Source organism: Barbus barbus, assembly GCF_936440315.1.
Source record: "Barbus barbus genome assembly, chromosome: 13".
NCBI lineage: Eukaryota > Metazoa > Chordata > Actinopteri > Cypriniformes > Cyprinidae > Barbus > Barbus barbus.
The window spans coordinates 11,990,964-12,004,579 of record NC_136741.1 but is presented as its reverse complement, the minus strand read 5'-3'; the positions used below and the strand labels follow the sequence as shown (position 1 = coordinate 12,004,579).

At 36.8% G+C, this 13,616-nt stretch overlaps 1 protein-coding gene across 2 annotated transcripts in view; it reads right to left on the bottom strand.

Moving 5' to 3' along the window:
- LOC306878679 (regulatory-associated protein of mTOR-like) overlaps nt 1-13,616 on the bottom strand; it is a 273,686-nt gene that overhangs the window by 65,919 nt on the left and 194,151 nt on the right. For both annotated transcript variants that reach the window (XM_079431159.1, XM_079431160.1), the window contains exons 12-18: nt 12,619-12,720; nt 8,730-8,813; nt 8,422-8,532; nt 5,654-5,728; nt 5,353-5,418; nt 4,307-4,498; nt 3,847-3,987 (exon numbers count right to left, since the gene is read on the bottom strand). In XM_079431159.1, the coding sequence (XP_079287285.1) occupies nt 3,847-3,987; nt 4,307-4,498; nt 5,353-5,418; nt 5,654-5,728; nt 8,422-8,532; nt 8,730-8,813; nt 12,619-12,720 (771 nt within the window). The remainder of the gene's footprint in view (nt 1-3,846; nt 3,988-4,306; nt 4,499-5,352; nt 5,419-5,653; nt 5,729-8,421; nt 8,533-8,729; nt 8,814-12,618; nt 12,721-13,616) is intronic.

The window sequence follows — 13,616 nt, the reverse complement described above, 5'->3', positions numbered from 1 at the left end:
CAAAAGCTGACTGAAAAGCTGGACAATCTGGCCCTTTCAGTGTAAACAGGACTATGTAACAGAATATATGGACTATATAACAGACAAACCACAGTGGATTTCGAATGACTGCAAAACCTCCAGCACAATCATGTTGAGCACCTGCATCCCCCAGACCAATATCTTCTTTTACGTTTAACAGAACAAAGTGAGTCAAAGTTTTGGTACTTGATTGTTGGGTGAGATTTTCCTTTAAGACATTTATGTGAAAACTTGCCAGGATGGGCATTTTGACTGAATTTTGTTCAGATGCAATACATAGTGAAAGATAATTCAATGTGGTACTCACAGAGGATTGTCCCTGGAGACTTAACATCACCTTCATAATACTGTATCTCCCCCATCCTCACCACCTTCTACAGGGGCACCAACAGCTGAATTACTGCCTGGCATAGGAACTCTAAAGCTAACCACCAATTTCCAATCCCTTTAGCAGACAGTAAAGACAGACGAAAAATTACTGGAACCTCTGTCCCAACAATCCAAGACAATACATACAATACATTAATACATCTACAAGGCTATCAACAGTGTCAGAGACTCCTTGAATTTCACTGACATTTTTGCAAGCGATGTTGAATAGAAAAGAACATTCAGGCCAAGATATCCAGACAAGAGCTTCTTCCCCCAAGACATAATACTCTCTCTCACCCTCTGCTCTTGAGAGGCTGTCATGACATTAGTATTGTTGTACTGGTGTTGTAATATGTCCCACAATGTTATTGTGCGCTGTCTGTCCAACATCACTGTTACTATCACCAGCCAATTTGGCTACTAAATTTTTAAGTTACCGGCCATTCATAAATTCTACTAGCCAAAAAAAACTACAAAAAAACCCAACAGAAATAAACCAACAGCCCGAGGCTGTCTACACTGGAAGTGACAAAGCGACCGTTGCAAATCACTTTGTGTCAGTACTAGGGGTGTGCAATACTAACAAAAAAATATTATCGATAAAGATATTTAGATGATATTTTGCTGAGTGTGTTATTGTGCTGGTATCTTAAGGACTGCCGTGGACAGCTGGCTCCTAAAGTTTTTTATATTCTTCATATTCTGTGTGGTCAGTTCACAGCAGTGATAGAAATGAATCTTTTCAAATAAGTTTAAATTGATTTTTACCTTTTATGGGCATTTTTACCTTAAAAAAAATTTTCTCTAAAAGTGTGCATCATCTTTTGAGTCAAATTCTTACATTTAATCAGTCAATTATAATAATACATTTAGGCTGTTACTAAACAAATTTAATCAGTATCAATAAAATTAATCTTTACAGAAGATGCATATGAAGTGGCATTTAGATGTATTTACACATGCAGCTAAAAGGGACATGGAATGCTTTAACCTACCTTTACAAATGCATAAATAATGTTTTGATATTTTAAACAAATGTTGAATACTGATATTTGAAATTATTTAAAAAATCAAAAGACACTGTAAATGTGAAATTAAAATCAGCAGTAGGTGGCATCAAGTCACTGTTAATAAGTGAGCCATTGCGATTGAACCAAATCATTTAAACAATTGATTCATTCATTCAGGAACAAAACATCATGTTGCTCAGAGATGCAAAACATCAGAGATGGCTGTGTTTGGAATATTTTTTTGTTGTCGAAATAGCACAAAAACAGGAAATATGGTGGCTAAAACATAAGTCTCTTGATATTAACTTATTGTTTATTGAACTGTTGAATAAAATCAAGATCACATTTGTAACCATGCTGATTTTTAAAGAAAAAACGGCACTCTTCGTGTGATATTGATTAACTATATGAATTTATATAAATATATACATTTTCTGCCCCCTTATCTTGAATTATGATCCTTCTTAATGCATATTAATAGACTGAATCATGCAGTGAAAGAACGCACTCTAAATGCGCGCGCGCACTAAGTTAGTCTAACCAGACTTCATCACATAGTCGCGTATGAGTGCACTCTGTAGGTGTGTTTTGTTTGGTTTTTGCAACATACTCGATAATGTCATGATGTCTCACAAGTTCAGTATCTGCGCTAAACCTGCGCAGATTTTGCTCGCATGAACTTCCCCAAGACATTAATGAGTGAACATAACTTACGAAAAGTAACCCGCCAAATTGGCTAGTGATTTGACAACGTTACCCGCCACAGCTGATTTTTACCCACATTTGTGTTAATTTCAAACCCTGTATATATATACATATATATATATGATATACACTCACCTAAAGGATTATTAGGAACACCATACTAATACTGGGTTTGACCCCCTTTCGCCTTCAGAACTGCCTTAATTCTACGTGGCATTGATTCAACAAGGTGCTGAAAGCATTCTTTAGAAATGTTGGCCCATATTGATAGGATAGCATCTTGCAGTTGATGGAGATTTGTGGGATGCACATCCAGGGCACGAAGCTCCCGTTCCACCACATCCCAAAGATGCTCTATTGGGTTGAGATCTGGTGACTGTGGGGGCCATTTTCGTACAGTGAACTCATTGTCATGTTCAAGAAACCAATTTGAAATGATTCAAGCTTTGTGACATGGTGCATTATCCTGCTGGAAGTAGCCATCAGAGGATGGGTACATGGTGGTCATAAAGGGATGGACATGGTCAGAAACAATGCTCAGGTAGGCCGTGGCATTTAAACGATGCCCAATTGGCACTAAGGGGCCTAAAGTGTGCCAAGAAAACATCCCCCACACCATTACACCACCACCACCAGCCTGCACAGTGGTAACAAGGCATGATGGATCCATGTTCTCATTCTGTTTACGCCAAATTCTGACTCTACCATCTGAATGTCTCAACAGAAATCGAGACTCATCAGACCAGGCAACATTTTTCCAGTCTTCAACCGTCCAATTTTGGTGAGCTCATGCAAATTGTAGCCTCTTTTTCCTATTTGTAATGGAGATGAGTGGTACCCGGTGGGGTCTTCTGCTGTTGTAGCCCATCCACCTCAAGGTTGTGCGTGTTGTGGCTTCACAAATGCTTTGCTGCATACCTCAGTTGTAACGAGTGGTTATTTCAGTCAAAGTTGCTCTTCTATCAGCTTGAATCAGTCGGCCCATTCTCCTCTGACCTCTAGCATCAACAAGGCATTTTTGCCCACAGGACTGCCGCATACTGGATGTTTTTCCCTTTTCACACAATTCTTTGTAAACCCTAGAAATGGTTGTGCGTGAAAATCCCAGTAACTGAGCAGATTGTGAAATACTCAGACCGGCCCGTCTGGCACCAACAACCATGCCACGCTCAAAATTGCTTAAATCACCTTTCTTTCCCATTCTGACATTCAGTTTGGAGTTCAGGAGATTGTCTTGACCAGGACCACACCCCTAAATGCATTGAAGCAACTGCCATGTGATTGGTTGATTAGATAATTGCATTAATGAGAAATTGAACAGGTGTTCCTAATAATCCTTTAGGTGAGTGTATATGAGTGTTTTATACTGTGTACTTTACGATGTTCGGTTATAGTTGTTATTAAGTCTAATAGTCTTAAATTTGAAATATATCAAATATGAGCCAGGATCTGTAAGAGAAACACAACGTTGTTCACTCATTTAATGTAAACACATGGTTGACAATAAATGAAAATAATTATAATATGATAATAAAGATAATAATAATGATAATAATAATTGCTGACATGACTTGACAGCATGTTTGGACAACAGAATGGGAGCAGAATGTTGCTGTCAACCACTATGTGAGAAAATCATGATTCATAAACAATCCCCAGTTCCAAGAGGCACAGTTCTTACCATTAGAACAGACTTAAGACTATGATAATGAAGTTGATGAAATTCCAATAAACTTGCCTTTCTTACAATGGGACTTCCATCATTAATGAGTTGTGCTAGCATCATGGCCACATTATGATCAATGGTGGTAGAATGATCGGTTCTCTCAGCAGAATTCCCCACAAATGTACCCAATGCAAACACAGCTGCGCACCGCACCTGCCAATGAGACCAACACAAAGCATATATGAACCACACAGTCTTGGTCAGGGTTATTGTAAGGTGGTAGCACTCTTTTTTGAGCATATATTAAAGGTAATCATTTGAGGTACATATCCTGGTCAGGAATAGACCTGGGAGTACACAGAAAAACAGAGAAAACAGGAAATTTATGTGAGGTTTGTAATGCATTACAGCAGGTTAATGTTCCCGGATTAAGATCTGAATTTGCAAGGCATTGTAAACATAAGCCATATAAATATTTGAAAATCTAAAATAAGCAACATCTACAAGAATTAGACTAGTCAACGTTCAGAACCTCTGGTATAGGATCAGACAGGAGACTGTACAGCTTCTCATGGGCACTATCTCGAACTCCACACCAGCGTGCAGAATCAAAATTCTGCCAGATTCGGCCCAAACAGATTGCCACCCACTGCCTCAGAAGAGGATGAGGGTCATTAAGCTGCTCCAGACAGATCGCAATCAGGTTACCCTGCAGACATGCCTCCTGTTGAAAAGAAAGGAGAATGTTTTTTTGTTTTGTTTATTATTCTGTAAGTTCTGACAGGATTTTTTATATTTGTTATATATAACCTTGCAAAACGATAATATGCTGTTCATAACATCCTCTAATATTCATATTTACTTTTCAAGTAAACCCTATGGTAAGTTAACTTAAGGTAAGGTAACTTGAGGTAAGCTCACAATATACAACTTTTGGCTGGATTTTGCTGTCGCAGACAGATTTTCCAGGTCTGTGACAAAATCTGCAGATTGCGGCCAAATCGATGCTTGTTGTGTTTGCCGATGCTCATTAGGTATGAGCAGGTCAGCAACATGATCTGAGCCTGTCCCAAGCAGTCACAGATGCTGCAACATTTTCAAACTTGTTTCAAATTATTGCCATGTGATCTTGTAGTGTGTGCGATACAAAGACAAGGTGGAACTAATCTAGCCAATCACAGTGCAGATGGTATAAATGGAAAAATCTTGTAATAAATTTCTCTGTAAATTCATGTGAGAAAACATTTTCTTTTTCACTGTTGGTCAGGACTGCCTCTCGACCAAATGTCTTGTCATTCATTTGTATACCTCCTCAAGGTTGTGTTATGTAGTGTGTGCGCTGCTATGACAAGATGATGAGAGATAGCAAGTAACCTTGTTGTGGAGTGTGAGCACCACAACAATTCAGGTAGTCATACAGTCCTGTAGTGAGAGCTTGCCCTTAGTTTTAATCTTTAGGAATGTTTGTGTTGATCCATTGCTAGTCAGTCAGACAGACAGACAGATAATATGTGCTGATTCTTTGCCACACTCATCATCTTGACCTCCATCTTTTTTATTTCTGTTTCATGTCTTTACCTGTCCTGTGTTGTAGTTGTTGACAATGACAGCAAGGATGAAGACTGCCATGGTTCGATGCTCAGCCTGGATAAAGAATCAGGAGTCAACAACTATATCCATGACTTCATTTAATTAACAGTGTCTATCTTATTTTCGCTGTCCATCCATGATTTGATTGGTCAAAAGTACACAAAATTCCAATTGAAAAACAAAGAATAGTCTGAACTCTCCAAATATGGCACAGCAGATTAAGTAAACAAAACAGATTTTGTTTTGAACAAAGTGGAAAATGATTCAGTGCCATCTGTAAGATACTCACGGGCATGAATGGGTCAGCCAGCACTGACAGGAAGTACTTGTGTCCATTGTCTTTTACAAGATCAGCTTGGCATGACTACAGAAAAGAGAAAGAGAAAGAGCAGGAGGGAGAGTAGGCGAGTGTAAAAGAAGGAATTGAAGGAGTGATAAAAATGTTACAAAACACCATCCTGACTGCTGACAACAGTTTCTCCCAATCTTGCTGTCTGATATAAACTTCTTACATCTGAGTTTTCTCAGAGTCAGAGTTGTAAAACACTTACATACTCCCCTAATGAAAACTGAACTACAGCACGTGAGACACATCGCTGATGCCAATAACAGAGCCTGGAATGACCAGAGAGAGAATGAAAAAAGCTATTTGTCCCATCTCAAACAGAATGTGTGTTGGAGGATAGTGTGGGCAAGATGGAAAGGGCAAGTTGTACTATCGCCTGCTTGTGCTCTCCATTTCATCTGGTGATTTTTTTTTAAGTGCCATGTGCTATTGTGAACACACCAATGACACATACTGACCACTCTATGATGAGCTAAACAGTTCTGTATATATCTGAAAAGTATGGGGTTAGTAAGAATTTTTTTTCTTCAAGAAATCAAGTCTTTTAGTGAGCAAGGTCACTTTAAATTGATTAAAAGTGACAGTAATTATTTTACACTGTTACAAAAAATCTATTTCAAAATGAAATGCTGTTCCTTTGAACTTACTATTCATTGCAGAATCCTGAAAAAATGTATCATGTATTGAGACAAAATTTTAAGCAGCACAACCATTTTCAACTGTGATAATAGGAAATGCCACTTGAACACCAAACTGGTACATTGATTTCTGAAGCATCATATGATAATGAAGACTAGAGGAATATCTATAAACAACAGCAACTGACTTCCATCGTGTGGAGTCAGTTGGAAGCCAGATGGAAGTCAGTTGCTACCAGCAACTATTTCGTTGCCAGCATTCTTCTGATTATTTTCTTTTGTGTTTAACAAAAAGTTAAGCAACTCATACAGGTTTGGAAATGATGAGTAAATTATGACAGAATTTTCATTTTGAGGTGAATTATCCCTTTAATTGGCATGCTATTGTTTATAGATATTCCTCTAGTCTTCATTATCATATGATGCTTCAGAAATCAATGTACCAGTTTGGTGTTCAAGTGGCATTTCCTATTATCACAGTTGAAAATGGTTGTGCTGCTTAAAATTGTGTCTCAAAACATGATACATTTAAAAAAAATATGGAAGTCAATGGCTACCAGCAACCGTTTGGAACAACATGAGAGCGAGTAAATGATGGAATTTTAGGTAGAAGTAACCCTTTATTTTTTGCTCATACAATGAATGTCTGTAGGTTCCAAATACTCTTCAAAATATCTTCTTTTGTGTTTTGCATGAGTAGAATTGCATGAGTCATACAGGTTTGGAATGATATGAGGGCGAGTAAACGATGAAGGTTTTCATTTTTGTGTGAACTATCCCTTTAAGATGACGTGACTAAGACCCCCTATTCCCTTTTCCGTTCTACTGTGCTAAGTCCAACTGTCTTTGCAAGCAAACACGCAGGTTTGACGTCAATACTTTTGAAATGGAGCTTGCACGTCTCGTGACAGAAAGGATATTTGAAGTGACGCATGTGTCAATGAAATCTGAGAGCAAGGATCTCTACATCAGTGTTGTGAAGAGCTGTGCATATGGATCTCTTTGCTCAAAATAAAATAGAATGAACCGTTTCAGTTTAGTCCTAAAATTTGACAGTTCAGATACGGTATAGTCACAGGGTCTTGAGTTTGGCCTTTGATAAGCCAATCATCAGAATTGTCCTATCTTTCGTTAAAGAAAAATGTTTTTTCAGTAGCCAGATCAGCAGCATTAGAGTGTGTTTTGAGTGCTGCAGTCTCTGTGAGGGATGTGCGTGAAAGATCATCTATCTCTGCAGGTGTCTTAACCACTACAGTCAGAAACAGATGGCAAACCACTTTCATTTCCACTGCCCTTCCAGACTCCAATGTACAAAAGAACACTCTGAATGTTCAAAGAATATCTTCTATGACAAACAAAGTCACATTATTTAATTAATGAATTTAATTAAAATTACAAATCTTTTGAATTAACATCCACAGATGAATCGTTAACTAGACCAGCAATATGCATTAAAAGAGAATAGGAACAATTTTGATTTTTTGATTTCATGTCGATTTTTTTTTGTTTTATTATTTAGAATTTAAAATCAATATAGCCATAACAAATCAGTAAAAACAAACAAAACAACAAACAAACTAAATTCTTAATGCAAGATCTTGGTATATTGAACAATGCATCAGTTCTTTTTTTATTCTATAGAAAAGTTGGAATTGTTTTACTTTGTAATCTTCAAATTTCAAATTCTCTGAAATGACTTTCTGTTGAAATCCATACACATCTATGGTGATACAGCTACTGGATAAAAGTAAACCGACAGCCAAAAAGCTTTTTTTTGCAGCGCATTAAAGTGTCCCTATTATGGATTTTTGAAAATGACCTTTCATGCAGTGTGTAACACAGCTCTAAGTGAATGAAAATATCCTGCATAGTTTTAAATCTGAAAGTGCACCGTGTATAAAGTTATTGCCTCTCAAAAGAAAGAGTACTTCTGAGACCATAAATAGCACTTTCATCTGTTTATATATTCTTTCTTTGTCTTTCTTTTTTTGGTGAACATTTACTTAAAACTGTGCTGACAGGAGTTTAATTGGGACTTATGTGAGTCATCAAGAGATAAAATGGTTTACATACACTATCTACAGCCAAGATCTTTGCCCATATGAAGACCAAAAGAGGCCTGAGCTCTCTTGCTGAACTCTGCAACAGTTTCAACACATACGGAAAAATCCCCACTGAAAGAGCCTGCAGAGAAGAGAGTGAGAGGAAGAGTGAGAGGGAAAAAAAAGAGACTAGAATGATGGAAGGTAGCTGAACGTTTTCTGCCATTTAACCATATTGTGCATCGTTTACCTAACTAACATATGTACGTATTGTCTAAAGCCTACAAACAATAATGAAATAATGAAAGTAAAAAATCAAATGTTAGTTGTGTATCTCACCAAACTGACGGCCCAAGGGCCCAGGTCCAGAAATCGCCCCAACAAATCCAGTGCCCTCAGTCTGTGTACCTGGCTTAAGAGGACCTGAGAGAAACCAGATGGAAGAACATTAATCCAGTGTGTGTCAATGTGTGACTCTACAAAAGGCTCAAACAGATGAAACACTGCATTGACCCACTGGAGATTATGTTTACAGGATAGCTTGTTATGGCCCCTTAGGGAATATTAGGTATTTAAAACACCTCACTCCTACAGGAATCACCAAATGCCCCATACCCACGCAAACACAAAAACAGGCAGACATACATTCTCACACACAATGGGAACAACTAATATAATCATTTTGAACAGGTGCTCAGACTCACATACACTCCCTGCAGGCTGGCACAAGCTAATGACTTCCCACCTGTGTGTGTACATCTGTGGCTAGAGTGGTTTGTGTGCGATTCATTAACATTTATGTATGCACTGTAAACCCTAAAGCTCAAAATAGTTATTTGTTTTGAGTAGATCAAAATTAACTTGGTTAAAATAAAATGAACTTGAATATGAATATTATCTAGAACCTACTTTTTCTTTTCAGTTAAAAAAAACAAACATTTTTGGTAATCTGAATTGTTTAATTGTTTCTTTTAATTTAAACAAACTTAAATTTAACTGAAACTGGGCTGGGATTTCTATATTCGGGTCTATGCTATTAATAAAAGGGGTGGTCACATTAAATTTTAGGTACGCAAAATTACGAATGAGATTAACAGGATATGAAGTCATGCTCCAGGGCTTCTGTTTTCAATGAAAACAAACAAACACACAAACAAACCAATTACCAGTCAAACATCTTGACAATCCTACGTAATTCTTACAATTTTCCACATTTTAGATCAAATGATCAAAACCATCTTCTTTACAACAATACAATGTGCTGTTTTACAGTCCTCATGCCATGTCTCAAACCATACTCAAGGCACCTTTATCAAAGCTCACAATCAACTTTGTTTTATGTTTGTAAAGGTACTTTAATAATATTAATGACCATGCTAAATAATATTAAGTGTAATATGATTTAAAATAAACACCAGTTTCTGGATTTAAGTTGATAAGGGGATATTTACGCTTTACTTTGAGGGATATGTGCCTAAAAAATAAATAACAATAAACAATAATGTCTATGTCTAGATGTAATTAAAACAGTACTTAATGACTTGCCATATATGCTGGGCACTTGATTTTGTTTTGTAAAAAAATACAAATAAATTATAGGATAAATGTATTATTATTATTTATTATTATATTTTATGTATTATTATTATTTTTGTTTTAAGCATTTAAGCATAAGTCTTTTTAGATCAAAAGATCTGAGATCATAAGAAGCATAAAAGGAGTTCAAATGTAAACAGTATTTTAGTTTTAAATAGCAGTTTTTGTTTTCTACGCCAGCATTTTAAAACTCTGTATACGTGTGTATGTATTTAAAGTGTCTAGGTACTGTGGTACACACTCTCAGCATGGTGAGGGGGTCCGGATATAGGCCTGCCCAGAGACAGAGCCGTGCTGTGTGTAAGGAGAACAACAGAAGGTCTGCCCACCTCAATGCCCACACAAAAACACGCACAAACTCCAAAACGCCTGCAATCTCCTGCCAAAACAATATGCCACCCTGCCATAAAGGTATTAATAGATCGCAGGGTCACGTCAAATCACGGACTGTGAAAATTCTCAGCATGCACCTTGGCTAAAACAAAAAAAAAGGGCGTTCCTTAATACCCTGAGAAATACCTATGGACAGAAGGAAGGAAGGAAGGAAGGAAGGAAGGAAGGAGGGAGAGATATGAAAGAATAGAGAGAAGTGGAAGAAGTGGGAGGAATATGAGGGAGGTTTGTTTTTTTCTGACTCTGGCCAAATGGAAGATTACTCAGCACTTACAAGGTTTTACACACATACACGTGTGTAAATGTGTGACTGGCTGCTGAGTTTAAGATAAGTGTGAAAATCTGAGCCCATCTGCGAAGAGTCCAGACCTCTTAAAAAGATGCACAGAAATATTACAAAAACTCAATTTGACTCAACACAAGCAGCAGGAAACAATAATTCTGATCGCAGAGCATTACATAACAGTTTACATTTAGTCAGTTCTGTGCATTCCCTGAGAATTGAACACACAATATTGTCGTTTATAGTGCCGTGCTCTACTGTCTGAGCTAAAGGAACACATAGGCTACAGCAAGAATTTAGAGTATTTGAACACTTAAGTTACATTTAAATGATATATTTTGAAAGCTTATTACTCAATAAATTGTACACTGCAATAGACATCAAACATTCAGAAGTCTAAACAATGCTGTGTGTATGTACACTGCATTAAAGATAAATATTAAACAATATAAAAAAAAATGTGTGGATGTGTTCAAGTGTGGATGTGTACAAGTGTTTTAATAAAAACAACAACAAAACAGTGTTTAGAAACATTAAAGGTATTTTATGTGTGTGGGAGAGCCAGATATATATATACAGTATATATATATATATATATATATATATATATATATATATATATACAGTATATATATATATATATATATATATTAAACCAGATGGTTTGTGAGTGTCTGTGTGTTAAAGCACCTGTTTACACCAAGGATGATAACTATAAAGTTTTAATAATCATTCTAATTCTATGAGAATAGTCCACACCACAGCAAAAAATAGCACAGAAGAACAGTACTGATGGAATTAGTTTTCTGATGAACAATTAAAACATTAAATCAGAATCCATGCGGCATTAAAAACAGCAGAAGACATAAGTGCGTTGTGTGATTTTAATAAACAGAATTTTATATATGCTAATATAGTAAATTGTCAGTTACTGTTCTTGGTGTGAACGGGCTTTTATACTATAACCCTGAGTCTCATGAGGTTGACACCAGCCCAAGAGAGAAGAATCATGGGACATGTAGTTCTGCTTGGGGGTGTCAATGGAATTTAGGGTAGTGCGGTAGTGTGACTGCAGCACCAGGGAGCTGGACCACTAAACCCTGCAGTCAGTCACTTGTACACACTTTTTTTGTATTTGTACTCATTCACACATCCCTTAATAGTGATGTCTCTGCAGTCAATATCTCTCTTTCTCTATGCCTCAGAGTTTTATTTGCTTTTATTGCTCTCAGAGGAGTGAACCTCACATCCTGCTGAATAAGCCCAAACAAGAGACACTGTAATATAAAATGCATTGTACACAAACACAAGCAACGCAAAGCACTGCTGTACTAAACTAAACATTTGAAGTGTTAAACCAATGATTTATTAGAATTAAAGATAATTCCTTTAATCTAGTGACAGACTTACATTCTCATTAATGTTCATATTCAGTTTTGTGGATGAATTTAGAGTATCCTTGCAGTAGAACAGCCACATGGAGACGTACCAAATTTTGTAACTGTTACTTACCTTACAGTTTTACTCCAAGTACAACAACAAATTTCAAGAAACAAGAAACAAATTTCTCCCTTACAGTCAAATCAACTTATAAGTAATAAAAATAAGTAATACTGTAGTGTATGCTATATTTGTGTGTTGCATTTTGCCTGCCATTTATTACAACAAAAACTCTGATGACAAAGTTCAAAGATATTTTTGCTAATTTTAATAATTGTGCCATATTTTCATCACTGAATTAAATGTATTCATAATCAATATTTCTCTCAACTCATCTGCCGCTTTTGGACAAATGTTTGGACTTGTTGCACTCTGGGGTTGTCTCCCCAGGTTGCAGAATGATGTTGCTTCCAATCTTTTGAGCAGTGTGCCTATGATCACTAAAAATGTTTTCTAGGTATGCAGTTCACTAGATTTTGAAATGGAGCTATTGAGAAAACTTTTGTTGTAAGTTACCTGCAGGACAATAGGCAGCTGCTCCGGTGGGTTTCTGTTTTCCACGCCCATTGTCAGCCATACCTGAAAGGCTGTCAGCTGCTCAGCAAAGAATGGACTATGCTGTGGATATAAAAATAAATTGTGTGAGACAGAAAAGTAAACACACACAAATGCAGTGAGCACTGATACTCACAGGGTTTAAGTGGAAGAGCGCTTTAAAGCAGACAAAAACTGTGTACATAAGTGATCAAGATGGCTGTATTGATAGCAGTAGAATTACATAAGTCTTGCATAACACTTTCTCTCCTCCCCCATTACTTAATTACTCACCTTGCCCATCTCAAATGAGCCTGCTCACTTTCTGTGTGAATGTAAGTAGGCAGATGGGTCTTAACTATGTATATTTTTGGGTGTTTTTACATTTATTAATACCACAAAACAAGAAACATAAATCCAGACTGCCCTCTGCCTCTCAGCTTTTACATGCATAATAATATTCCAATATTAATTTGGAGAATTTGGTCACTTTGCAATTACTTAAGCACTAATTCAATCACCATAACCTGATTAAGTCAATATTCTGGTTTCTAGAAATCTAAACAAGACACAAGACAGAACATTTCTGTGTATTTGAGGTCACATATTCATCATAATTTAACATTAATTTATGCATGTGTATGTCCAAAGAAAGGAAATTCAGAGTGAGATTAGATACAGTTAGGGAAAAGAAGAAACATTTTTGACGAGGAGACAAACATTTAACAGTGCTACACTTCAGGACCTATATTTTGCAATCAGTGGCTTTGAAGAGTGTGTGCAATTTGGCACAGTTCTCAACAAGTAGCTGTCACTCTTCCCACTGTACCACACACTTTCAGGGTGCTTTCACTCTAGCAATTTAGTTCGAAATAGGGGTAAGGTGTAGAAATAAAAAATTGGCTTAGTGAAAGCTGTCATGCTTACCCAGGAGTACAACTGCACCGAACCCAAGACTACCTGTAAGAGGTGGTTTGAAT